The sequence below is a fragment of the Solanum pennellii genome, chromosome 1 (assembly GCF_001406875.1).
Source record: "Solanum pennellii chromosome 1, SPENNV200".
Taxonomy (NCBI): domain Eukaryota; kingdom Viridiplantae; phylum Streptophyta; class Magnoliopsida; order Solanales; family Solanaceae; genus Solanum; species Solanum pennellii.
Genome location: NC_028637.1, coordinates 19276015 through 19303689, shown reverse-complemented (window position 1 = coordinate 19303689; position 27675 = coordinate 19276015). Strand labels below are relative to the sequence as shown.

Below are 27675 nucleotides of genomic sequence, written 5' to 3'. Positions count from 1 at the left end.
ATCTTGTCCAATACCATCACCAACATCAACACTAGCACCAACACCAACACCATCAACCCCATCAAAAACAACTAAAATATTAACAACTCTGTCTCTTTTGATGGTTGTTGCTCCAACCAACTCCATTTTAACTCTATCCACAACAGGATGAAAAATGGTTTCAATCAACCCTAGAGTAATTAGATATGGAATTTGCAATTCCTGTTCTGTTGGGGTAATCCATGGATGCACAACCTAAAATTATAAAAATGAGTCATCCATAAGAATATTTGGATTATATATTGCTACAGATTTGTCATTTGTTGCTACAAATGAGTGATATATTCCCACAGATGTGTCATATGTCGCTACAGATGGGTGATATATTGTCACATATGCATCATATGTTGTTACAGATGTGTGATAGGTTGACATATATGAGCATCTGTAGTAATATTTGTGCCATATGTCACTACAAATGGGTGATATGTTGTCACATATGTGTCATATATTGCTATAGATATGTGATACCTAACACATATGGGCATCTGTAGCAACATAAAAGTTATTTCTTACAATATAAGTGTGTTATATACTAATAATAACTTAGTACATCACGAGGAGGGTTAAACGATTTGGAATATGCCCATCTTTGGTAGTTTTTATTTTTGATCTCAACCATCTAAATATCCTTGGAGATGAGATCTGTTCTTCTGTAATTACTTGATGAGTCAAATAAGGAATGACTTCAAATGTCCAAGCCTATCAAAAAGAAAAATATGTCACAAATTAAATGTTGAATTATTCAATATAATATAAAAATATTAAGAAAATTTAGCTTTACCATGAAAGCCCATGGAAAGCCAAACAAGTTACTAGTCTTTTCACCTTAAGGTTTCAACAAGTATTTGAGAGTTATAAAGTTCTCATGACCCCAAGGATAGTTGTTGAAAGCCTCAATATCATGACAAAAATTTACTTATTTAAACAGTATGTTATTGTTGAGATCTTTCGCCAAAAGTATATTATGTGTAAACCAAAGTAAGCCCAATGACTCCTTGTGCTTCCTTGGTGTATCCTCGTGTTCCAACAACTTTATTAAGTCAGAAGTTTTGAATCTTTTGCCAACAAGGGACATCGAGTCCTGCTTCTCAATTGACAGTGACTGTTGTCCTTCTTCTTCTTCTTCTTTTACTCCTTTCTTTCTTTTTCATGGTTCTTTTTTGACAATGTACTTAGGGACGGGCTCAAAAGGAGGATGACATTTTAACCCTGTAACTATGGAAAACTTTCTTTTGCCATAGAATACTGGCATGCCACAGTAAGTTATTACAATCTCATCCTTCTTTTCGGAATTTTGAAAAATGAAACTTCTTTTCAGAAGTTCATAAACAATGGTCACTTGAAAATGTGGAGTTGTATCATTGGTTAAATCAAGAAAATAACTGAAACAACTATTTCTGAAAAAATCTTCCAAATGATTTCTTTTGAGTATAGCCCTGAAGTTATTAAAAGGTTTTCCCAGGACTGACCTAATAATGTTATCACCATTAGCATTAGGCTGCAGATACATAGGGAAAGCGTCTACATTGATAATTTTAATCCCATTATCACCAGTAGCATTGCAAACTTCATGAAGTTCTTGTTTTTCTTCATCAAGTTCATTTATTTCTTCTTCTTCTTGCTCAACTACAACTCTATTTTTCCTTCTTCTTCTTGAACTTCATTTATTTTTTCTTCTTCTTGCTCAATTACTTCTATGTTTTTTCCTTCTTCTTCCTCAACTTCTTTTTATTTTTCCTCTTCTTCCTCAACTACTTCTATATTTATTCTTCTTATTCCTCAACTTCTTCTTTTTCCTCTTCTTCCTCAATTACTTCTATATTTTTTCCTTGTTCTTCCTTAACTTCTTTTTATTTTTCTTGTTCTTGTTCATCAACAACCACATTTTTTTCTTTTCTCTTTCTTCATATTCTTTTTGATAAAATTCTAGTTCTACTTGAGAAGAACAAACTGCTTCAGATGCAAGTTCTTCTAAAAGAGTGGTATTTTCATTTCTCTTCCTAGGAATTTTAGATCTAGTCTTCTTCTGGATCTTTATTGTATCAGATGTATCAAGTTTTCTTTTGACAGGAATCATTATATTTGTACCCCTTGTATGTGCAACCACAGAAATAAAATATTTGAATGATACAAATGAAGCTTTTTGAAATACACAACATAAATAACAAATACGATTCAATGCCCCACATGAATCAACAAATAATATTTTTTGAAATCAGAAAATATTTCAAAAAAGAATAACTACACAATCAAAAAAGAGATAAAACCACTAAAAATAGAGCAAACAAGTAAGCATGCATTTCAAACCTTAATTAAATATTACTTGAGAGAATATCAACGATAAACTAGAAATGATGAGGACAACGACGTCTTGCTGTAGAAGAGGATTCCAAAAGATTATCGCTGATGATTTAGAAAATACCGCAAGAACAATGATCTGTAAAGGAAGGAATGATGGAACGAGAGGAGGAGAAAAAAGGAAACAAAAGAAAAGAAAATTGAAATTAGTAAAAAAAAAAAAAAATTGGAATATGAAACGAATTTTATAGAAGAGAAGAGAGAGAGAAGTGAAAGTGAAATGAAGGGACGATTGTACTAAAATTGTTTTAATTTTTTTTTAAAAATTTTGACAATTCAAATTGTGACATATGTTTTCACATATATACGTTCTGTTGGGGGCACATATCACCTTTCTGTGTGACATATGTTATTTAGTATAATGTTGTCACATATCTCCTTTCTGTGACATATCTCTATTCTATGTAAAAAAATAAATTTGAAATATGAAACGGCTTTTATAGAAGAGAGGAAAGAGGGAAAATGAAGGGACGATTGTATTAAAGCTTTTTTAATTTTTTTTAAAATTTTGACAATTCAAATTGTGACATATGTTGCCACATGTATATGTTCTGTTGAGACACATACCACCTTTCTGTGAGACATATGTTATATAGTATAATGTTGCCACATATTTCCATTCTATGACATATCTTACCACATATCTCCTTTTTGTGTAATATGTTGCCACATGTATCCTTTCTATTGATACACATGTGGATAATTATGTGATGTTTTTTACAACAGAAGTTATATATGTTGCAACATACACCACATTTGATCATTTCCATCATATTGACAATCATTTGAATCAATATTATCAGCAAAAATTAATACTTCATTAATTGTTTGATACAACTTATCAACAAAAAGGTAATTCATAATGATATATATAACCACTTATCTAATCAATGGTGGTAACCACAACATTTTCACCGATCTTTGCCTTTTTAGGTCTAGGCCTCTGTGGGTCTTCATTGTTACTAACATAGTCATTCCGAGCCTTTAAAATCTCATAATTCCATAAGAGTGAAGCATATCTCATGCGAAGGGTTTCAGCACTAAGTCCACAAGATGGTACTTCTAGTCCATCACTCAAAAACTCAGCGTATGCAACAACAAAAAGTCCACAATCTCTGGATGGTATATTATCAATTGGAAAATACAAAAACATCACATTTCAAGACAAAAAAATAATGTGATACTCACAGATTACTGCTTTCTTATTGGGCAATACCAGTAACATGTCTGACTTTGAATGAGTGAGATTTGTTCTTTCCTTGGTAACATTCAAGAACTGACCAGTTGGTTCGGTCTTTTTGCTCAAAAAATCCGCTTAACTCAAGGTACTTAAGCAATATTGTAGACAACTTTTGAATATCGGAGGACAATTTTCTGTTAGACCTAAATGAAGACATCAAATCATATACTTTTATGCACCGTTTCTTCAATGCAACGACTGTCAAGACCGAATGGAAGTCCCCATTACTATTTACAGGGACATAAACATCATCTATCAAGTGCCAAGACAGTCCACAAGTTATATCAATCCCTTTCATAGTGCCAACAATTTTATCCTCATATTCAGGAACAACACTAGCATTATCAATGTATGTTTTGAAAAAACAACTAGTAGTGGTTTATCAATATTTAGAATGACTCTGTTGCTTCGACTTCGTACGCAAATAGTAAAAAATGACATCTACATACTGTACAGATGCATCAAACAAGTGTATTTTTGTATCAATTTATTTGTATATATTCATGTATTAATCAAAATATAAAAATGGGCGTGGATTTACCTCATCAGTCCAACACTTATTGGGTTGAGACATTACGTAGAACGAGTCTTTATTCTTTGGAAATGCAACTACAAAATCAAGTTTCAAGCAATTGGCTAAGTAGTGATCGTCCTTGTCTCTTCTACAATTGTGTAATCATTATAAATAATTATTAAGTGGACAACAAGAAGAAATAGTAATAGTAGTTGAACGACCTTACTTTTTTGCATGATTCTTGTAAAGACCCTCGTTTATCTTTGCGAAAAGGATGACATTAGTTCAGTTCGACCCTCGATGTCAATGTTAAAACCTTCAGATGGATATTGTCGCTTCACATCACAAATGACGACTTCGACTTTCTTCTTTTTCTTTTTCTCTTTCGCTTTTTCTTTCTGCTTCTCCTTCTCCTCTTTCTCTTTCTTCTTCTTTTTCTCCTTCTCCCCATCCTTCTGGTTCTCCTTATCCTTCTCCTCTTTTTCCTTCTTCTCCTTCTTCTCCTTTTTCTTCTTCTTCTCCTCATTTGTCTTGTTCTCCTTCTCTTTCTTCTCAGTAATTATTGAAAGTGTTTGGGAAATATTATTTTTCAACCTCTTACATTTTAAAGGTTGTGAATTCTTCTTGGATCTTTAAACATCGATATTATGAGATATTTCCTTAAAAATATTACTGAGTTTTTTATTACAACTAATAAAATAATCATGTTGCTGCTCACATTCTTCTCATAGACAAAAAAACATTTGATGTTAGAAGACAAAGGAAGATCAAAAAAAGATTCAGTTGTTGTCATGAATGAAACTTCTTCTTCTTGTATCATTTCATCTACACGGTAAATAAAAAAAGATTGAGAGTTTACTATTCATTATAAAATAATATTAACAATATGTTGCCACATATGGGTAGTTTATGCCATAAATTAACATTATGTTGACACATATGTATCTATAGCTGACACACATGAAATTTATATTGCCACACACAAATGTACCTAGTTTTGCCGCAAATGAATTTTTTGTTGCCACAGATGAATCTTATGCTGCCACATATAACCATTTTGTTGTCCTAACGCATAAATGAGATATTACAACATATGATGATGCTGGATTATGCACCAACATATCACTAAAATGTGGCAACATATGATACATCTTTCAACAAATGAAATATATGTTGGACAACTGAACAACACTATATTTCTAAAATCATATCAACAAAATGACCATAAAAAGAACAACAAAAGCAACGAAAACGACTTGTCACTAAATGTTAACAATACATATACATTCTTCAAAATTAGGTTTTCTTGGATTGGTTGATTGTCTTTCAAAAACAATAAATAATAGGCACCATTATATACATCATTATTCAATTTTACATCAACAGAACATTTTATTGTTCATTAATTCAAGAAAAAATTTCGAAAATAACTTGCCCATTTTAAATCGATCATGATTTCAGTTGAGAAAGAAGAGAAAGTCACGACTGGAGATGTGGAGGAAAATAATGAAGATAGTTGGAGAGGAAGCGGAAGATAATGAAGATAGTCTAGTCGAATTTTCGGATTGAAAAAGGAAAAAGAAGAAGAAACGCTGGAAGAAGATGAAAAGAATTTTTTTTATAAATGATTTGGATTGAATTATAGAAGTTAAAATGAAGTGTTTTTTTGTATTTTATAAAAAATTAAGAAAGTTTTTAAAATGTTAATTTGGTTCCAAATTTACTTAATTACATTTTAAAAAAGATTTGACCAACTTTTGATCAATCTGTCACCAAAAATAAAACCAAGACTTATTTGACACCTTTCATTTAATCTTCTCAAGTTACTTGATCTTTCTCAAAAAAATAAATAATAAATTAGTTGATTTGATAAAATGTTGAGAAATCAATGTTGGAACTGTCTTTGACTCATGAAAAATCTTTACCTAAAGTTATAACACATCTGAAGAATTTTTCTCTTGAACCTTTGAATTGAAATTGCACACTCGAACAAAAACACACACAAAGATGATGAAGAATACCAGAACAAATATGGATTTTTCAAAATTTTGACGTGTTCTATTTTTGTTTGTTAGAAACTTGTCATTTTCTGATTAAGTGTAACTTAAAATTAATTTTTATTCTTAACAAATATTATAAAACTATTTTAACTTAAAAGTACTTAAACATAAATCAATTCAAACAAACTCTAATTTTTTTTTTTATTTTCATAAGGCCCAATATCATATATTAAAATTAACTAAAATTAAATATATTTAATATAACACAATTAAAATTTTTATTATAATTGAAGGACCAAACAATGTTAAATTATTCTTAAATTCAAACTCAATTTTTAGATAAATAGGTGCACGTGATTTTCTTCTGTTTTTTTTGGGTATATATATTATATTTCAACAATAAAAGAAAAAATCAACTAAATTACTTCTTCTTTTTCCAGATACGCTCACACACTCACATCTCTTTCATTTTGCCCTTCGTCTTCTCTGAGATTTTAGGGTTTCGATTTCTGCAAATTCGAGTTCTTCTGCTGCTTCAATGGAGTTCGATGGAGGTCGGAAACGTGGAAGGCCACAAGGACCTATGAATGGCAATGGTGGATTCAAGAAATCTAAGCAAGGTAACTGTTTTTGCTATACTGTTCTCTACATTTCATACTCATTTTCTAGTCTTTGTTTTGGTTGCTTCTTATTCGTTTTGGTATTTTTCATCTATATCTCCTGTCAAATCTAGGTTAAGCTAATTCTTCTCCTTTTTTTTTTTTTTTTGAATTTGATGGTAATACATATCACTCTTTTGTTGTTTTTTTTGCTTTCTAGTGTGTTTTCACTTGGTTATGGTATTTGGTGGTTTTCACTTTGCGTTTTCATTGTTGTCATGTGTATTAATAGGGCTCATTTCGGCTTATATTTTTGTTGTCAGATTTGGTGGATGACTATCTTAGTAGTGGTTGTAACTTGTTAATATGCCACACCAAAGTGCTAAGTTTGAATATTTAAATGGACTTAGATTTTGGAAGTTCTAAATCTGAGTGAGTTTCTTATGAAGTATGGTATTTAGGTGAACTTGCAAAGTCAAATTTGAATTGAATGTAGTAAAAATGTTATCAAAATTTTGTTTATATGTAAGCAAGAAGGAGAACTTAATTCCTTCTTGCCCTATTCTATTTTACCCTTCCCAGAAGTTAGGAATTATTATTTGGTTCTGTCTCTTCAGTAACTCTTGATGGAGTACCACTACATTGTAGAAGTTGCTTATAAGAGACATGGTTTGTTAGATGGCACTGTATTTGACTTCGAATTCTCTTGTCGTCAAGTCTTTGTTGGTAAATTGCCGTGAAATATGTTCTGTGTTCACAGTTTGAAGAGTTCATTTCATTATTTCCCCGCGAGTTTGAGGTTGAAAACTTGATAACAAGTGGAAGTTCTTGTTTCTGGAGTAAGATAAAATCTTGTTATACAATACTTTTAAGGTTTATTGGAGAAACCTAAGGAGTTGGTTGAATTTGTTTTCATCATTGTTTATTAACTCCATGGTTTTATAATGATTATAGAAAGTAGAACTTCGCGATAATATAAACTAGTGACAAATGACTTGTAGATATCTTTCAAATAGAAGGTTAATGACACAAATTTATCTGTAAAACAATTGATTAATGTTATGCAACAGAACTGGAGTCAATTCCAACTGGTATAGGAAGCAAATCGAAGCCGTGCACTAAATTTTTCAGGTTCTAATCTTAACTCCTCTAAAATATAAGTACTTGAAGTGTAGTTTATTATTTATTTCTAGTTTCTCAAATCTAATCAAGAATATTTTTATAGTTATTCCAATTATTCAAAATCCATTTGGACTAATGTTTTGGTCATCTAAAGTTGTGTTACAGGAATAATAGTTGTTAAGTTGAAAACAGCTGTTGAAATGAAATGGGATGATTTTGAGAAATGTTGAATTAAAAACATGTGCAGGTTATGCAATGCTAAAACTGATTAGCGGGAAAAAACTTCTATCTCGTCCGCCTTTTCATAAACCAGTATAATGATTGTGCTACACTCGATCATATTGACAAGCAAATGCAGCGCTAATGTTGCTATATAATTTTTGTGAGTAACTTCGGTGAAATTATTTAGACGAAGTGGAATATTAATGAATTGGTGAGAATTGGTGAGCCGCAATGACTATCGTCGTTGTATTCATTAAAGTTACACAAGTAATTCACTGCTTCTGTATTTGACATGCCTCAAGTTATTTCTGTTTCTTGACATGCTTTATTTTTGGGTCTTTGGATCTCAGTCTAGTATCTGATAGCCTTCAATGCACCTTGGTTGAAGGCTTGAAGCACAATAAAGATAAACAAGGTGGACAGATGTACATGCCACTAAATATGAATTATGAGAATCCAATACTTTGGTTCATTCTTCACTACTTTCGAGATTCTTTCATGTTGGACACAAAACTTGTGTTTTGTGATCATATAAGTAAATTACGAGCCACTTTTACCGCATCTTAAGAATCACTTATCTTGTGAACAGACATGTTTTAGCACATTTATATTTAGAAATATCATGTTATTAAAAAGCCATCTCTTTGTTGCTTAAATCGAGGGACCTACAATTCATGGGCGAAGTAGTGTTCTTCCCTTAAGTGTCCACTTCAAAGTTTAATCAATGAGGCGCAAAGTGATTCCTATGAGAAACAATCTTTTCTTTGGATATTTTGAGGAGTTGGATTAATATCTACGTCATTGTATATAAGATGTTGAAATCAATTATTTTAACTGAATTTAGGTATTCTAGAACTTAATTCATGTTTATGTGGTACTTTTTTTTTTGGTTAATCGTGTGCTTCATGACAAAGAAGCGTGTGCTTTACTTCCCCCTTTTCACTTCAAGCCCCATGAACCTTGTTGCATGTGCCGTGTTTTTCTTTTTCACTTTTTTAAAAATTGAGAAATAGCGTGTTCTAAGTTTTCCCAGATTCACCAAAGTTTTAAGAGGTATAGTGTTTACTTTATCCTGTAGAATGTCACAATGTCTGATGTAGCTTCCATGTTTGGTCAAAAGTGTCTCAAGCATGTTCAAGATGACAAAATCTTGAACCTTCTCAGGCGACCTCACTAGCTGCCTCCCAACTTCTTTACATTAATGTGTTCATTCTAAACCTTTTGCTCTTGGCATACTAGGTCTCAATTGGTCTGATTATCTTGTTTCTTTGGAGTTTCTGGCTAACTAGTTAAGGGAACTACTTCTTCAAAGAGTTCTATGAATGGATGGGGTTATAACTTCAAAGGGAAAAACATGAATTTGGTTTTACTGTTACTTGTTTTTCTTTTTGATATCAACATGTACCATCCAAAGTAATGTGATCTCTACCCGTTGGTTGGAAAGGAATAAATTCGTTGGTTAAGTTGATTCTTTTAGGTACCTCGTGATGTAAAACTGCTGGTGATTTTTTTTTTTTTGATAATTGTATCATTGCTGGTGATATTTTAGGCATTATTAAGTTTTTGGTGTATGCATCAACTGACAAGAGGATGTATTTTTTAATTCATCAGTTATTTTTGAGATTGGAAGGAACAAAATATTCCTTAGTTTGTTCATTGTTGAAGGGGGCCAACATATATCATAATAATGTCAAGTGACAAAACATAAAATAGTACGGATTATTCAATCATCCAAATATAACAACATAAAAATAGAATAGTATACTGCTTCCTCCACCCTACCCTAACTCTTAATGTTTGCATGGGAAGATTACAAGATTACCCTTTATGGCGAAGGGAGTAGTTTTCGCCACCTCAACCATTGCGTTCCAGTTTCCAAAAAAAAAAAAAAAAAGAAGCAGCAAGATTATTGTATGCATATTAACATTAAGTTCTCCTTGATGAGTCTACTTACTTGAAGAATTTATGTGGAAGTTTGAAGATTAGGATTAAGATGTTGCTCTATGGTTTTTGAGTGTTCTATGGTTTCTGTTAAGAGGCATCAAAGTTAATTGTGCAAGACGACTGTGAGGTAGACATATTTTATATGGTTAAGAATGTAGCGGTAGTGTGAGTTCAAAATAGTTATCAAAGATTTTATTGATCAAAACCTCACAGGTGCATTTTTGGATGGAGGCTATTTTCACATTGAATCGCATATGATTTTTTTAAAAAAGAAATGCGGCCACATGGGCTTTTTATTAATAAAAAAGAAGTCTAAAGAAGCTGCAAAAGGGAATCATATGTACTTTTTATGGTAGCATGGGCTGAAGTTTTCTATTTTAATTTTTAGAAGAGCGCCATTGATATAATCATGCTGGTTATTAACCTTATATATTAAAAAGGTTATAGTCTCTTTGGTAAAGTTTTTAGTGCACTCTTCTCTATCAAAAGAGTGGGCTTTTATGAAGTTATCCATACTTGAGTTATGTTGAATATATGCCATGATTGCAAGTTTGCAGCTGTTGCGTCATATTTGCATGTATGCATGTTTGCAAGTTTGCCGCAGTTTAGTCACATTGCATATATGCCATGATTGCAAGTTTGCAGCAGTTTTATGAGCTTAAAGTTTTTGTTTGAAGATACAAGAAATCTGACAAGGTGTTTAGGGTGGAAAGATTAAGTAGGATTCTGGTTAGATTAGCTGGTAACTTGTCAAGAGAACTTTGATGAACAATTTTAGATTTTGCTTTGGCTATGGAGCTTGTTAAAGCATAGATGGAAGTGTATATAATAGTTGGATTTACTTTGTTTTAGAGGGTGGTCTAAAAGCTGCTGAAGTACCCCTAGTTTATCAGTGACTACATTGAGACAGAAGTAATAAGCTTTGGCTTTTTCTCTGTCTACAGGCACCAAATTTGTGAGAAGAATTTACTGGTGCCTTATTTTGGGTCTGTTGAAGAGTACATGCTTGACATGAACCAGGTACCATGTTTTGATATATTTCTGCTGTGGCTGTTTTGGTGAATTATGCTGTGTGCAAAAAATTGCCCGTAATCACCTGATGCATATTATTTTGAAAAGGAAAATCCTACCAAATTCTTCTAAGTTAGATTGTGTTATACTCGTGGGTAATTTTTGAAGGGGCAGGACATTCAAACATGAAATTGTCCGTATAGGTAAGTGCATGGTTTGGTATCTTTCAAAAGATAGAAAGAACATCAGTATCTTGTAGTTGGCTGATTGTATATGAGATGTTTGGTTGCTTCATGGCAATAAGATTTATATCTGTTTTTGTTGAACTGTTGGGAATAGAAACATTGGTAGGTGCAATTTTGAATCTTGCGTTGGACTGATGGAAAATAAAATCAGTTGGTGCAATATTGAATCTTGCTGTGGAGTGTGTTTTCTCCGAGTCTGTTTTAACTGAAACTTGATGATCTTGGAGATAATTTGACAATTGCGCAGAGTCAATTGTAGTGATCTGAACTTAGTTTCCCAAAAAAATGGCAGTGATCTGAAAATAAATTGACATTTCTGTCTTCTTTCTCCTTTTTGTTCATTAAACATGCCATGATTAATATCTGTGAAATATCTTTTTTTATTGATTCTTAGAATTGCAGATATTACTGTTGGTTGGAAAATTTCCTTTCAACTAAAGTTTGTATGACTATTCACCACCTTAGTTTCCTTTCCATTTGGTTGTTTAGACCAAAAATCAAATGGAAAGAAGCGGCATGATACACTGTAAGCTAACATAAATGTTTAAGTTGACTCTAGATCCCCTTTTTGTGGTTTGCCGGGGTAGTGGTATCGAAAGACTGTGTTAAAAATGTATGTCATTCGCTGAAGAGAAGCTTGCATACAATTTCTTTGTATTGAAATCAGTCTAGGTAGCATTTCTATCATTTAGTGGAAATTGGTAGAGAATCATTGCCATGTTTTCCTTTACTTCCTTATTTTTCGAATATCATGATACTTGTGAAGTGATCCTCTTTAGACACTGTAAAGGAATTGATGGGTGTATCTTTCAAAAGGTAGAAAGATTTCCTTCTAGTTGGTTGCTTGTGTAATAAGACATTTGGGTGCTTCTTAGAAATGGGCTTCGTATCAGACACCTATTCATAAGGTAGGAGCCTCCCTTTCAGTGATGAGATTTTCCTATTCGCAATGATGTGAGGATGCATTCGTACTTGCTTCAAATTGAAAATGCTTAAGGAGGAGCTGAAGGTGCGAAACAAGGATAACAAGGGTAATTGAAATCAGAAGGAGATTCTAAATACATTGTCTGTATTAGAGTCATACAAGATCTGAGGAGCTCAACCATGGATGAAATGCTGCAGAAAGTTCACTTGGCCATTGAACTTCAAGAAACAGTTAAAGAATGAAGAGATAACATGGAGAGTGGTTGAAGTGTGGATAAGAACACTGAATACTTTCACAAAATGGCTACAACACATGAGAGATTTTATGACATTGATGTCGTACATGTAGAATGCAACACTATCACTGATCTGGAAGATGTGTTGCTTGGACTCTTCATAAATGTCAAGGGATGCGTGTCGGATGCTCCAAAATTAGTGTATTTTTGGAGAATCCGGCACGGGTGCGGCATAAAAAATGTAGAGTCCGCACAACTTAGCCCTGAAGATATCAAATCACACATTCAAGACTTCTATCTCAAATTGTATAAGGAATCAAAAAGCTGGATGCCTGATTTTATTGTGCAGGATGCCCCAGTTATTCGTTGGGAGGAACAAGACAATGCAAAAGGAATTTGAGGAAGAGAGTCCTAACTTCTGTCAGATTGTGTGCATGTGATAAGGCTCCTGGGCTTGATGGCTTTCCTATGTGTTTATCAATCCTACTGGGAGTTTCTGAGGGAGGGTGTAATGACGGATGAACACTATCCACCTCTTTCATTCCCACCAAGTCATTGGAAAAGGCTTTAATGACAGTTATGTGGCCCTCTTTCCTAAGAAGACTGGTGCAATGGATCTCAGAGATTACAGACCAATCAATTTGGTTAGTGGGGTGTATTAAATCATAGCCAAAACGCTGACTGAGAGACTGATGATCAAACATAAAGTGACATTCATCGAAGGGAGACAGATAATGGATGTAGAACTCATTGCTAGTGAGTGTGTGGACACTAGATTGAAAGGGATGACCCAAGCATCATGTGCAAAACTGTAAATGGATACAAAAAAGGTATATGACCATGTAAATTGGGACTTCTTGCTTGGTATTCTTAGATGGGGTTTGATGACATGTGGCTAAGATGGATTGGATTTTGTATCAAAGCTGTTAGGTTCTCCATACTTGTCAATGGAGAACCTTTGGCCTTGTTTCTTAAGAAAAGGGGACTTAGCCAGGGTGATCTCTTATCGCCTTTTCTTTTCATCATAGCCATGGTGGGCCTTAATAGTATGCCATTAGCAATAGCCTGGATTAAGGGCTTTAAAGTCTGCAACAGGATATGAGAAAAGATGGAAGTCTGCCAGTTGCTCTATGCAGATGATACAGTGGTCTTTTGTGAGGCAAAAGCAGAATAGATTACCATTATCAGGGTCACTCTGATTGTATTTGAAGCAGTGCCTAGGAAAAACAGCCTCTTTCCCATCAAAGTTGTGAACCAGATTAACGTAAGGGCTGGGCGTAAATATTGAAAAAGCGAAAAACCGGACCAGACCAGACCAAAGACAAAATTGACAACATTTAGAAAGTCAAAGACAGATTTATTGCAATCTTTTGCTTTTAGTTTAAAGAATCTTCGAAGCAAAACAATTAGTAGATTCCTTGGGCTCCTTGTAAGAAACCTAGGTCCTTTTAGCAACTTTTGAAAGTTCTTAGCACGTCCTTAGTGCTGCGCAAAAAAATTAAAGTAATTGCAAATTTTGTGATCTTATTTGAGGAATTTCTCCTTCAACTGTGGTTTTGACCGTTAAATTCATTTTAATTTCCTTATGATTCAGTTATTTAAAACAAAGATTGAGTGGAATCAATAGGATGTACCTGTTACGCAATTTATTTTCTTCTGAACGTTGGAACTAGTAAGAACTGTGGTTTTGTTGTTATTCATTATAAAAGGAAGTGTTCGGTGATATGTATGAGAGAATTGCGTTGTTGAGACTGATGGATGAGGAATCCTTAGATCTTGAAACTAGCATACCACATAACATTGTTTGGTTACCTTGTATAAAATCCAACATAGTTGTTGCCTTGTATAAAATCCAGCATAGTTGTTATGTTTGATCCTTTTTGCTGTTTCTAAATGATACCTGCGTAAGTTATAAGGAAATCTTTGTATTATTTTATGCAGGGTAGAATGTGAAATAAGAATGTGTAACAGTAATAAATGGATTGAATTTACAAAATGATATGAATACCCTTTGTCACTTCACACTTAAAATTAAACAAACTCTTCCTACATATAAAAAATGAAAAAACATACATTAGATTATACAATATACTAACTTTAAATCCAACAAACCAAACATTCATTAAGAACTAATCCTTGCATTGTAATCCCTGCATAACTTACTTTTTGCATTACTAATCTTAACATAACTAGTTCATGCCTAATTGATCCTTGCATAGCTATCCCTGCATACCGTCTTTGGACCAAACCACTCCTAATTTGATTGTATCGAAGTTGTTAAAACTTATAGATCTCCCTTTTTAAGTTGGAAGTCTTTACTTAAAGTTGGACGAATAATCAGTATAATCTGTGTTGATCTTGGATATGGAGACGTAGATTTGTGGAGAGAAGTGCAAGATTGATTGTTAAGTTTTTTGGGATAGTGTTCCAGCTTATGGATACAGAAACAGTGTTCATTTGTTTTGCTGTTGTATTACATTGATGCTCTGGAGATTAATCTGTCTTGCTGCACTCTGAGACTATCATAATGGTTGATCAATTCTGTTTAGTTATGTCACGCAGTACTACATTTACTAGAGATTTGGAATGAGAATGCATCACTAGAAACTTCGGATGATGGTGCATTCACAGAGACTTGAATGAGGGATACATTCATAGATACTATATGAAAAAATGTGACCCTGTTATTGCTCATTGGTGGAAAATTACCATAGATGTGATGATTGACATTTTGCTATAAAGGTGTCAGTGAATCACTCCTGCTTTTGGTTCATGGGTAGAGATTTGTCTCGAGGAATAAAATTTTTTGAAACTTGTCTCGAGGAATAAATTTTGGATGTTGGATCTCGAGTCTCTTTTTTTTGTTTGAGTATGAACAGATGACTTTTCAAGGAGATGCTATCAAAGGCAAAACTTCAACGCCTGTTGTTGCAAGGTGTTCTCTTTCCATCTGCATGGGACTAACTTAGAGCCACTTACTCTATACCAAGATGGTTATTTTTCTGATTTCTTGCTGCCTGTGGACGTTGATGGTTGTTCCACTGTAAAGTTAGTTTTATGAAAAGAGAAGCCCATATCCATTCCATTTGAGTAAAAGTTCCCAACAGGAAATTTCTTTTTTGCCCTTTCCTTTTTGTTTGGGTTGTGGTGAGTTATATTAGATATAACCCAGCTTTTCAAGCATTTTCATCTGAGAATCGTCCCTTTTAAATCCGTTATGCTGTAAATATTTGCCGTTTTCGGTTTCTAGGGTCTATTTCTTAGTTCAAGATTCCTCTTTACAGTTCTACTAATTGGAATCAAAGCATTAGTAGATTTGTTCTGCCCAAATAGGCTAAATTGCTAAATATTGCTGATCCTTAAATGATGTCATAAGAAATGAACTTATGTTTGATGCTCAACGATGTCTTGAGAAATCATCTTTCAGAGACTTAGCTAGGAAAATTACTATAAGTAAGATATTTGTTCACTTAATTTTATTGTTTTGTGTTTCTTGTCAAAAGCTTGCAGTAGTGAATACACAAAGAGTGGATTTCAAGAAGTATGTGTGCATATTTGGTGCTTGTCTAATAAAAAAAGCCGTTTGATCACGTTTGGTTCATGTGATATTTTTCTGTTGATTCCTATCAACTTTGTTTTCCAATTGATAAGCAAGGGTTGGCAATCTCAAATATGACTTGTAAAAGCATTCTAAGACTCATAATTTGAGTAGTAATGTGCATTTACCCTTGTAGTAGGTGACCTATCGAGATTTGGCTGATCTTGATATGTGCTGTTCTTTCTGGTTTATAATGTTGCAGAGCTTGGATTTTGGTCATTTTAGTGGATGTCCATGTTATTTCATGACAACAAAAAATGGGTTTGTTTGGAATGTTTTTATTTGACGCCTTAATCAGGAATTTAAGAAACAGAGCTGTTATTGATTACGCTTTTGCTGTTACTGATCTTCTTGCTGATGAGTTCGATCGTAATGGTTCATGATGTAACTTTGTTTATTTTTCCAAATTTATAGTTTTTTAATGTGTTGATTTAATTCTTCTGCAGTTTTTCGGGATGTCCATTTGGTGAAGGATGCCACTTCTTGCACTATGTGCCTGGAGGCCTTAAAGCTGTGACTCAGATGCTTGGTAGCAACCCAGCCCTTCCAGCAGCTCCTAGGAATTCAATAGCTCCGCCATCTTTCCCTGATGGATCATCTTCCCCAGTTGTTAAGACTCGTCTATGCACCAAATACAACACTGCTGAAGGCTGCAAATTTGGTGACCAATGTCGTTTTGCGCATGGAGATTGGGAGCTTGGCAGGCCAGCAGCTCCATTGCATGAGGAGTCCCATGGTATGTTCCAGATGCATGGAAGGTATGGTAGTCGACCAGAGACCAATCCTGCTGGCCTTGGAGCAGCTGCCAGCTTTGGGTCCTCCGCGACTGCTAAGATTAGTGTAGATGCATCTCTTGCTGGACGTATTATTGGAAAAGGTGGTGTCAACTCAAAGCATATCTGTCGCGTGACTGGAGCCAAATTTTCCATTAGGGATAATGAGTCAGATCCTAACTTGAGGAACATAGAACTTGAAGGTACAATTGATCAGATTGAACAAGCCAGTCGAATGGTTCGTGAGCTTATTCAGAGCGTTACATCTGCAGCACCCCCGATGAAGAACACCAGCTCCTCGGTAACAAGTAACTACAAAACAAAAATTTGTGAGAACTTCACCAAGAGTACATGCACTTTTGGAGAAAAGTGCCACTTTGCACATGGAGCAGAAGAATTGCGCAAGTCAGGTCCGTGAGCTTTGCTGTATTTTACTGTTAGGGAGCATACCCCCCCTGTGGCACTGTTATCTCTTTTACTTTGGGTTTGTGAAAACAGTAGATAAGGTGTTTTTGCCATTAGAATATCTCGGATTTGAGGCATTTTATTTGTTGAGATTGTTAATGTGCTCGATATCTCTCTTGGGTTCGTTATTTTTCATGTTTGCTGTTCCTTTGATCATAACCTATCTACTACTGTCGATATGGATTTTAAAGATTTAGTGGGAACTTTGCCGATCTGGAACAAATATGTGATGTGTATGTGTTATTCTCTTGCTTATATCAACCCAGATTGCTGGAAAATTATCTCATCCGCTTTGTCATGTTTTAAAACCTATATTATACAGATGATTTTTTTGCTATTTACTACGTTTATTGGAACAGATGAGAAAGCATACGTCTGATCGATTCGTGAAAGTCTTAATGCCAGAATCAGAATACATAATTATTTTTCTTACTAACTTTTTGTTGGCTTCATCAAAATACGTACTATTCATCCTGATTTTTCTCTTGAATTGGTAAAGCATTAAAATCCTAATTGGGTGTTTGTGAATCCTATTCTCTTAATCACATTTAATTGTCTATTTTGGACTTCATTTGTTCTTTGAGAAATAATAATTAATGGTGAGATTAAAATAGAAGAGAAGTGATTATGCTCTTCTGATACAAATATAGGCTTCTACAATTTATATATATATATATATATATATATAAAGATTCTGCAAAGATTGCTTGTATGTTATTATTTCAGATTTTTTAAAAGATAAAATATGTACTACTAGTTAAAAAGACTCAATGTAGCAATAAATTTGGTAAACGGTACAAAATAAGTTGAGTGGCTCCCAAAATACTATTCATCATTTTCGCGAATCTTTGCAGGCTTTAATTTGGTGTCTTCCGCGTTTTATTCAAATCCCCAATTGTAACATCACTTTTCCACCTCGGTACACAACTTTTTTTTTTTTAGATTTATAAAGATTAATGCGCGTTCACATCTTCTTAATCCATAATGGTTGAGGAAGGAAAACACTCTTTTTTTAAGGCTACTCTTCAGAAATAATGTCAATAGTATTCTAACATTTATATTTACATACAAATCAGGTAATTATAGCTAACCTACGAAATTGCATTAATAAAAAATAAATAACTTTTTAAACTAAAATAATTAGTGTACCGTCTATAACTTAGTAGTTACTATGACGGGGTTGATAATTAGGGTCACTTCAGCAAAGATAAATGAGTGAGAGAATGCCCTTAACTTTTAGTTTCAGATCTAAATTAGAAGAAAAATCTGCACTTTCCCTTTGTTTTATATTACTTTCTTTTATTCCATGTTGCACACCTTTTTCATAAAAAAATGATTCCTTTTATAATTAAAAATAATATAACTGTGGTACTTTCTCTATTTTAGTTTATGTTAAATCATTCAATTTGATTGCAATTTTTTAATATTTTTAAAAAGATTTATGATCTAAAATACGTTATTTGTGTAGCTATAAATTATTTCAGTTAGGATATAAGAATAATTTGAAAGTTAAGTTGTTTTCAATTTCAATTATAGAAATGTATATTTTAAAAATGTGTGCCTTTAAAATAGAGGATGTGAGAGTATTATTTTATTAATATATATACTTAAATGGAATGATATTAAATATTATTTGTTTTACATTATAAATTTCAAGATGATTCTCTCTCTTAATCATGGGTAATCCAGTCAAAGACCATGTAAAATGATACTCAAATCACTATAATAAATAAATAATATCAGCATAAGTATTTATAATCAAGCGTCTATATAATGTCTCTAGACATTAAAATTTTATGGGATTTTACAAGATGCGTTTAATTCGAGTTGGGACTCTACAAATTGTGTTCAATCCAAATAAGGATTCTTGGAGGCTACTCAACCCTAAATCCTAATTTATGCCTATATAAAGAATACTAAATTCTCTTAAAAGGCATGTCGGAAATTTCATAAAGAGATCAAGATCTCGAATACTCCACAAATTGATGGAATATTCATATAGAGATCAAATCTAAATCATCCTAGTTCGAGAGATACGCCACTATCTTAGGAGAGTAGAATCAAGGGATCAACAAAATTGTATCCGCTATCTTAATCAATAAAATTATGTTTCTTCATATTTCATATTTTATTTGTGTGGTTATTTATTTTCCATATGTTTAAAATTTGTTGCAAACAAAATTGGCATGCTCAGTGGGACCAAATCTGTCATTCATCTCTTCTCTCTTAAATCTAAAAATATGAAGCTGCAAAGGTGGAAGAATGAGTACTTCAAGCCTCGTCTTTGAGTTTCATAAGTCTACCCTCCGTCAAGCTTTGAAGCAGCGGGCATTTGTAGACATTAAAATTTTGTGGGACTCTACAAAATGCGTTCAATTTGAGTTGGGACTCTATAAATTGTGTTCAACTCAAATAAGGATTCTTGGAGGCTACTCAACCCTAAACCCTAATTTATGCCTATATAAAGAGTACTAAATTCTCTTAAAAGGCATCTCGGAAATTTCATAAAGAGATCAAAATCTCGAATACTCCACAAATTGATGAAATATTTATATAGAGATCAAATCTAAATCATCCTAGTTCGAGAAATACGTCACTAACGACCCTCGAATTATGTCAATCTTAGGAGAGTAGAATCAAGGGATCAACAGAATTGTATCCGCTATCTTAATCAATAAAATTATGTTTCTTTATATTTTATTTATATGATTATTTATTTTCCATATGTTTAAAATTTGTTGCAAACAATATCGTTAAAGTATTTTAACAATTCTGAATATAATCACATAAAGCTAAATATTTCTATGATAATAATTAGTGTCACTAAATGAAATTCTGTTGTCACTAAATATTTATTTTGTAAATATTGTCATGGACAATGTGAACATTGAAGTTTCAAGGTATTTTGGTAGAATTTACCAAGAAGTGATAAAACAACTAAAAATACATATAGGTCTACATAAACAAAGACTTTCAACTTGTTTATTTATTACTCAAAGTCAACAAAGACTTAAGGAAGATTAATAAATATAGGGTCTTCAATACAACTTGAACACAATTATTTTCTTCATACAATGTCTTCTATTTGTCCACAAAATTGGAAGAATGATGTTTTCTTGAGTTTTAGAGGTAAAGATACGCGTAAAACTTTTGTTGGTCATCTCAACTATGCTCTAAAACAAAAAGGAATTCATACATTCAAAGATGATGAAAGATTGGAAAGAGGAAAAACCATTTCACCTGAACTTGTTAAAGCTATTGAAGAATCAAGATTTGCTATTGTTGTATTCTCTAAGAATTATGCATCATCCACTTGGTGTTTAGATGAACTTGTGAAGATCATGGAATGTAAAAAAGAATTAGGACAAACTGTGATACCTATATTCTATGATGTAGATCCATCACATGTAACTAAACAAAGTGAAACTTTTGCTAAATCCTTTGCTATACATGAGGAAAATTTGAAAGATGATGTTGAGAAGGTGTTATGCTGGAGGGATGCATTTCGTCAAGCAGGCAAAATAGCTGGATATGATTTGCCAAATGGCTATGACGGGTAATAGTTATTATCTCAAAAAGTTACTTTTGTTGTTGAAAAGTATTTGATTTAGTTGAGATAATAACTGTTAATTAGTTGAATGACTATCTGAGATATCTGCTTAATCTTTTTCTTATTCATGTCAGTCAGTTATACCTTAACTCCAATAGTCATTCAGTAGCATTGGCTCAAACTCTGTATTTATGTAGTATATATATACAAATAATCTATTTTAGTACGCAGTAAATAAGAAGAATTGTAGTACAAAATTCATTAACTCAAAATCCTGGCTTCGCTCTTGCCAATAGTTAGGGCAGACTATGATTTTCAGTATTGAGGGGGATTCATCATTGTTATTAGGTATTTGATGAAATAGAAAAATATTCTGTAATTTGGAGATATGTTCTCAATCAACCATATAAAAATAAGTTATTGGGAAGGAAATTTAAAGGCTTAGTTCATCATTAACTAAATAAATAGCCTACAAGATATGTTTGAACAACAGAACTATTATTAAAATCATATGTTAATACTAAAAGTAGTTATACTATCCTTATGCAATCTAAAGGAGAGAAATAAAGGGTAGGGCTCAAAATAAAAATATGTTTTGTTGTGTGTTGGAATATAAGTTTTTCTCTCCTTATATGATTTTGGCCGATCCTTAATTCATTAGCTAGTTTTGTAGTTGAGTTAGGCCTAAGTTCCATAATTTTAACATTTGACTAAGATCCACCCCTCTCCTCTAATGTCTAATCCTCGATGTGTGAGGGGTTTTGAAGTCCGACATTTAGTTTTGGATATGAGCTTATGTGTCCTCTTATGGTGTTGATCAATTTTCACCTCATGAACTAGGTTTTGGGGTTAAGTTAGACGTCAAGTCTAATTTCTTAACAATATTGTCCTTTCTCAAGGGATATATTTTGTCATGATAATGCGCATTGTTTGTGAAGTCTCATTTCAAGTTGTTTTTGCAATTTCATGTACAGGTATGAATCTAATTGCATTCAGCATGTTGTTGAAGGCATACTGAGTAAATTATGTCAAGTTATTTCAACCATAGAAAATGATTTGGTGGGGATGGAATCTCGAGTGCAGGAAGTAAGTTCATTACTAAGGATGGAAACTCTCGATGTTCGTTTTATTGGAATTTGGGGGATGGGAGGCATTGGTAAGACAACAATTGCAAGAGCTGTGTTTGGCAAATATTGGGGCCAATTTGAAGGTGTTTGTTTTCTGGATAATGTTGTAGAAATGCAAAAGACACATGGACTGCAATATCTGCAAGGTGTTCTCCTCTCGAAAATCCTCAAAGTAAGTATAACTATAGCAAGTGTGTATGAAGGCATGAGAATCATAAAGGAGAGGCTACGCTCGATGAAAGTTTTGATCATTCTCGATGATGTAATTCAAAAGGACCAATTAGAAATGTTAGTTGGAGGGCGTGATTGGTTTGGTATCGGCAGTAGAATTTTGATTACAACAACAGATAAACATTTGTTACATAATCATGTGGTGGATGAAGTGTATTCAGTCAACTTGATGACTCGCGATGAAGCGATAGAGCTATTCAGCCTACACGCCTTTAAGCAAAGAATTCCAGATAAAGATTTTGAGGAGCTATTAAATCAAGTTGTACAGACTGCCGGTTTTCTCCCTTTAGCTCTGAAAATTCTAGGTTCGTCTCTCTGCGGGCTAGACAAGATTGTGTGGAAATGCACAGTGGACAGACTTAAGGATATGCCAGATGATGTTCTTGCTAAGCTTAAGATAAGTTTTGATGGGCTGAGTCCTTCTGATCAGAGACTATTTCTTGATATCGGATGCTTTTATAGAGGAAAACTGAGGAGTTCTGTAGGGGAAATGCTTGAGAGTTGTGATATTGGATCTACAATAAGAGTCTTGATTGAAAAGTCTCTCTTATTTGTCTCACCATATGACACAATCGAAATGCATGATTTGATACAAGAAATGGCCTGGCACATCGTGAGACAAGGCGACACAAGAAGGAGCAGAATATGGCTTCCCGAGGACATCGAGGATTTGTTTACTGGAAATTTGGTAAGATATGTCATTACCTCATGCATATGAACTGTATGGAACTCATGTCAATCTACTTGCAAGTTTTAATAGAATTTTCGGCTATGGATATGATTTCAGGATATAGTGTTCTTTAAAGGTTATTCTTTTGTTTCCTTTTTTTAGGAGGCAGAAGCTGTGGAGGGCCTATCGATCCCAAGGGATTACGTACGAAAACGGGATATATCATGTTACAACATAAATGAAACATTCAGGAAAATGAAAAGATTAAGGGTGCTTGAAGTAAGAGCAACAAATTTCTGCTCTATTGATCCGATCACTCATCTTCCTAGCAGCATAAGGTGGCTTGATTGGGAAGGTTGCCCTTTAAATTCATTGCCACAGAGTTTTGAACCTTCAAAGCTTCTTCGTCTCGATATACTTGAAAGTACTACACTCCAAGCGCTCTGGTCAATTTCAAAGGTACGATTGTTACTATAGCTTTCCTTTGAGTTTTTCACTCTTAGTCAATCTACTTATGAGAGAAGAACAACTTTTCATCATTTAATTAGGATACCACACTTCTAAGTTTAATTTATCATTCGTATATTGTTCTTTATGACATGACCCTATCATTTAGTAGTATTTAGTAGTCGTGTGGTTGCTTTTTCGCTGTCATATTTTCTTGCAACCTGCTTAGATAACATTTCTTTTGAGCCGAGAGTATATCAGAAAACAACCTCCCTACCCCATAGAGATAGCAGTTAGGTCTCTGTACATCTTACCTTCCCCAGGCCCCATATGTAGGACCACACAAGATATGTTGTTATTGTGTATCGTTCTCTATGAGTGGTAGAGGTGTCTTATCATATTCGCTAACATTTTACCATTCTAAATAGGGATTGGACAAACTTAAGACTTTGTACCTCAGCTACTGTGAGAAGTTGGAAGAAGTTCCAAGCTTCGATATGATGCCAAATTTAGAGAGAGTAAAGCTAGAGGGATGTAACAGTTTGAGAGAAGTCAGCCCATCTTTTGGAGTTCTCATGAAACTCACTTCAATGGAGCTAATTGATTGTCCGAGCCTCAAGAAAATTCCAAGTTGTATTGAGATGGGATCCCTTAAGAGTCTCAAACTTTCTTGTCTTCCAAAATTGAGGGAATTGCCAGAAACCAAGGGGATGCACCGTTTATTGACGTTAGAGCTGACTAACTGTCAATACCTTGAGAAGCTTCCAAATTTTGATCAGATGGAATCCCTTGAGACTCTCAAACTTTCTTGTCTTCCAAAAGTAACTATATTTCCGCCACCAGACGGAATGCACTGTTTACAGGACGTTGTTATCGAATATGTCCCGATAGTAGAGCTTCCAGCATCAATCGGGAATCTTCGTTCCCTCAAACAACTTAGATTAAGTCATTGTAAAGATCTAGTAAGCATTCCAAACAGCTTTTGTTGTCTGAAGAATCTAAGAGCCCTTCTTATCTACAATTGCAAAAGACTAATCTATTTGCCAGAAAAGATTGGTGACTTGAAACTGTTAAAGAAGCTAGTAGTATCTGGTACGTCAATTTCCCAGATACCAACTTCAGTTACAGATCTTGGTGAGCTAAGCTTCTTATCGTTTTCTCGTTGGTCTGGATACAGACAAGGTTCAACTTTTCTGTTCCCGCCTTCATCAGGTGTATCGTCGCTGTTGAGGGTGTTAAAGCTAAATAAAAACAGGCTATGTAGTGCAGAACATTTTCCAGATGTTGGAGGTTTATCTTCGTTGGCTCACCTGGATTTGACTAGAAGTGATGAGAGTACCAATCAAGTCTTTCATTACTTAGACATAACATTTTGTGAGAAGCTTGCATTGCCCGAACTTCCGCCATGTATAAAGGAGTTATATGCATGTGATCCTCTAATCTTGAAAAGCATCCCTGATTTCCTTACCAAATATTCAGATCTCTATTCAGTGTCATTCACTCGCCATATCGAGAACAAAGGTGAACTGACTGATATATTGCTTTTTGTCCTCCGCGTGATTAGTGTGGCATCTCAGGTATCACCTCTCTCTCGTGATTTTTCTACTTATCCAATTATGTTTATGTTGGAGCTTATACCGGTTTCTTTCTTGTAGTGTGAGAAAAGGCCGCCCTTGAGCCTTTTCTTCCCTGGAGATATAAAATGGAAATGGTTCACTTATTATCGGAAAGAACAAACGAAAAGATTCTCCACTCAACTTGATCCACGTTGGTACGAAAGTAAATTCATCAAAGGATTTGTTTTATGCTTTCGTGTACCATCGGTGATTGGTCAGAACCAGAAATGTTCAAATGATAAATCACAACGAGGAAGTAGTCGTAGGTTCGGATGCACTAAGGTTACTGCCAAGTTAGTGCAAAGATATAACAGGCAAGAACATGATGTACTCCAGAAAAAATGTCTGATTGTTGCTCGCCAAACGTTTTGCTCTCATGGTAGTAAATACTCCATTTGTTTTAACTACATACCTTTTGTAGTATGTGACAAAGCGAAGAAGCTGCTAAATGAGTATTGCTTCTTCGAGGCATCGTTAGAACCAGACATTGCAACAAAATGGGGACTTCTTCTGGTGTATGAGAAGAAAATTCAACAGATAGATCAATCAACCATCGCGGTCCAATGTGATGTTGATTCTCGGAATTCTGATCTGTTTAGAGAATGTAATGATGACCAAGGCCACAGAAAAGAGGATGTTTCTGTTAAGAGAAGACGTCTTGATCTTCGTCAAGTGATGAAACATTCGTGCTCCACCAGTATAGTTCCTGATCAACAAATGGAAACACCAAGCTCTTCTGCAGCACAAAGCTTCCAGCATAGGGAAGAGTCATGCTCTTCAGGACAGCCCCAAACTACACAGATCCCTCAAGCTGATGATCCGCGAGTTGATGAAGCAATAGATGAGGCTACATTATGCGTGGTAGTTGACCAGCCTGACGTTTTTGATGTCTCTCCAGATGAGCACAAAGATAATTCAATGACAACTGGTTCTGGCTGCTCTGAAGTATCCCAACAATTGGAGACACAATGCACTTCTGGACAATCTCAAACTCTCCGGCTCTTCCCCGATCATTCATGACAGAAATATCGATGGACCTCTTGGTTTGCATCCCAACAATTGGAGACACAATGCACTTCTGGACAATCCCAAACTCTCTGGCTCTTCCCCGATCATTCATGACTTAGAAATATCGATGGACCTCTTGGTTTGCATCCCAACAATTGGAGACACAATGCACTTCTGGACAATCTCAAACTCTCCGGCTCTTCCCCGATCTTTCATGACTTAGAATTATCGATGGACCTCTCAGTTTGCTGGCCCAAAGGCAACAAATGGCAGGATGTTCAAGGTTGGGGTGAAGCTTTTGGTGAAATCTTATGTTTTTCTGCATTCTGGTTAGGTGTGTCCATCTCCTCTTCTTCTGTTTTATCCTCATGCTACTTTTAAGGGTTGTTTGGTAGGATGTACAAGACAAGTACTGAATACGGTGTATTAGTAATGCTTGCATTAGTAGTGCTGATATTAGTCATGCTGAGATTATTTCTTATGGAGTGTTTGCTTTGATGTATTAAAAATAACATACATTGCATAACTTTTAACTTTTCAAATGTGTTAACAATAAATATGATGGAAATGAGTTGTAATACTTGCATGTTGAACACATTCTTGAAAGTGTTGTAGTTACTATCCTCTTTCTATCTTTTTTTTTCACTTTTGTTACTTCTTTTGGACTGCTTTGGATGATTTCTCCTTGAGTCGAGTGTCTATAAAAAACAAGCTTTCTATTTCTGAGGTAGGGGTGAAGTTTATGTATACTCTACCCTCGTTGGACCCTACTTTGTGAGATTATACTGAGTATATTGTTATTCTTGTAATCTAGTTTGCCTTCATGTTTTTGAACGTCAAGTTCAATATACAAGTCGACTTATATATTCTTTCTAAACTAGCACACTTTCAAATTATTTTTTCAACCACTAAAAAAAAACGTTAGCCATTAATTAAACTAAACTAATCTTTATTTTGACTTTCCTATGATCTTAGTGGCTAAGCATGAAGTTGTTACATTAATCTCAAGAAGGATGCTACTTTGCTACCAACTCAACTATGCAGCACAAGTCTTAGCTCTATCCTTTTTTTCTTCCAAAAATCAAAATGAGAAAGCTTTGGAAATTTGGGGCAATTGCCTACTTGCATTTGCTTTGTAGTCAGCACTGTTGTTGCTGATTACTCTTACGACTATACTTCTCATTCACTATTTTACAACTCTAAGAAAGACTACAAATCACCATCCCCATACTACAAGAAACCAGAAAAACATGTTGAACATCCTCCATGCCATTACTATTACAAGACGCATGCTCCTTCAAACTACTACAAGTCACCTATTCTAGCAAAGTATTACAAGTCACATGCTCCTTCAAAACACTATTACAAGTCACCTATTGTAACAAAGTATTACAAGTCACCAACTCCTTCAAAAAAGTACTACAAGGCACCCGTGCCTTCAAAGAAGTAATACAAGTCACCTTTCCCTTTAAAACACTACTACAAATTACCAAAACCTACAAAGCACTACTACAATTCTCCATCACCTGCAAAGTACTACAAGTCGCCTGCTCCACCGACACACTACTACTACAAGTCCCCATCCCCATCAAAATATTACAAATCACATTCCCCTTCTAAATACTATAAATCACCATCACCTTTAAAATATTACAAGTCACTAGTTTACTACAAGTCTCCTCCTCCACCATCAACTTATATGAGAAATCTCCTTCTTACTACAAGTCCCCCCC

General features: G+C 34.2%; 2 protein-coding genes, 1 long non-coding RNA gene and 1 pseudogene across 4 annotated transcripts; 3 read left to right on the top strand and 1 right to left on the bottom strand.

Annotated features, from left to right (window-relative positions):
• Positions 1 to 240: 240 nt before the first annotated feature.
• LOC114076067 lies at positions 241 to 2524 on the bottom strand. Its single transcript, XR_003576681.1, has 2 exons — positions 2350 to 2524; positions 241 to 741 (listed from the first exon to the last, which is right to left on the bottom strand). It is a non-coding gene; the product is annotated as an uncharacterized LOC114076067 (long non-coding RNA).
• Positions 2525 to 6552: 4028 nt separating this feature from the next.
• Positions 6553 to 17518, top strand: LOC107008538 (zinc finger CCCH domain-containing protein 14-like). The gene is made up of 3 exons (XM_015207623.2): positions 6553 to 6774; positions 7824 to 7884; positions 16502 to 17518. The coding sequence occupies exons 1-3, from the start codon at positions 6693 to 6695 to the stop codon at positions 17244 to 17246; spliced, it is 888 nt and encodes a 295-aa protein (XP_015063109.1). The 5' UTR covers positions 6553 to 6692; the 3' UTR covers positions 17247 to 17518.
• A 2784-nt stretch (positions 17519 to 20302) lies between these two features.
• LOC107011024 (TMV resistance protein N-like) lies at positions 20303 to 26539 on the top strand. 2 transcript variants are annotated; one of them, XM_027914023.1, is made up of 6 exons: positions 20303 to 20849; positions 21818 to 22889; positions 23034 to 23330; positions 23747 to 24895; positions 24974 to 25977; positions 26082 to 26539. In XM_027914023.1, the coding sequence occupies exons 1-5, from the start codon at positions 20368 to 20370 to the stop codon at positions 25952 to 25954; spliced, it is 3981 nt and encodes a 1326-aa protein (XP_027769824.1). In that variant the 5' UTR covers positions 20303 to 20367; the 3' UTR covers positions 25955 to 25977; positions 26082 to 26539. The 2 variants fall into 2 exon arrangements, with proteins under 2 accessions (XP_027769824.1, XP_015065827.1); XM_015210341.2 differs by having other exon boundaries at positions 20304 to 20849; positions 24974 to 26539.
• Positions 26540 to 27028: 489 nt separating this feature from the next.
• LOC107018310 overlaps positions 27029 to 27675 on the top strand; it is a 1291-nt pseudogene continuing 644 nt past the window's right edge.

What these genes read in the sequence shown, in the direction of transcription:
- LOC107008538 (XM_015207623.2), top strand. Translation starts at nt 6,693, where the DNA reads ATGGAGTTCGATGGAGGTCGGAAACGTGGAAGGCCACAAGGACCTATG. An exon ending in ATTCAAGAAATCTAAGCAAG is followed by an intron (nt 6,775 to 7,823) that starts GTAACTGTTTTT and finishes GTTATGCAACAG; the next exon opens with AACTGGAGTCAATTCCAACT. An exon ending in CCGTGCACTAAATTTTTCAG is followed by an intron (nt 7,885 to 16,501) that starts GTTCTAATCTTA and finishes ATTCTTCTGCAG; the next exon opens with TTTTTCGGGATGTCCATTTG.
- LOC107011024 (XM_027914023.1), top strand. Translation starts at nt 20,368, where the DNA reads ATGTCTTCTATTTGTCCACAAAATTGGAAGAATGATGTTTTCTTGAGT. An exon ending in TTGCCAAATGGCTATGACGG is followed by an intron (nt 20,850 to 21,817) that starts GTAATAGTTATT and finishes TTTCATGTACAG; the next exon opens with GTATGAATCTAATTGCATTC. An exon ending in ATTTGTTTACTGGAAATTTG is followed by an intron (nt 22,890 to 23,033) that starts GTAAGATATGTC and finishes TCCTTTTTTTAG; the next exon opens with GAGGCAGAAGCTGTGGAGGG.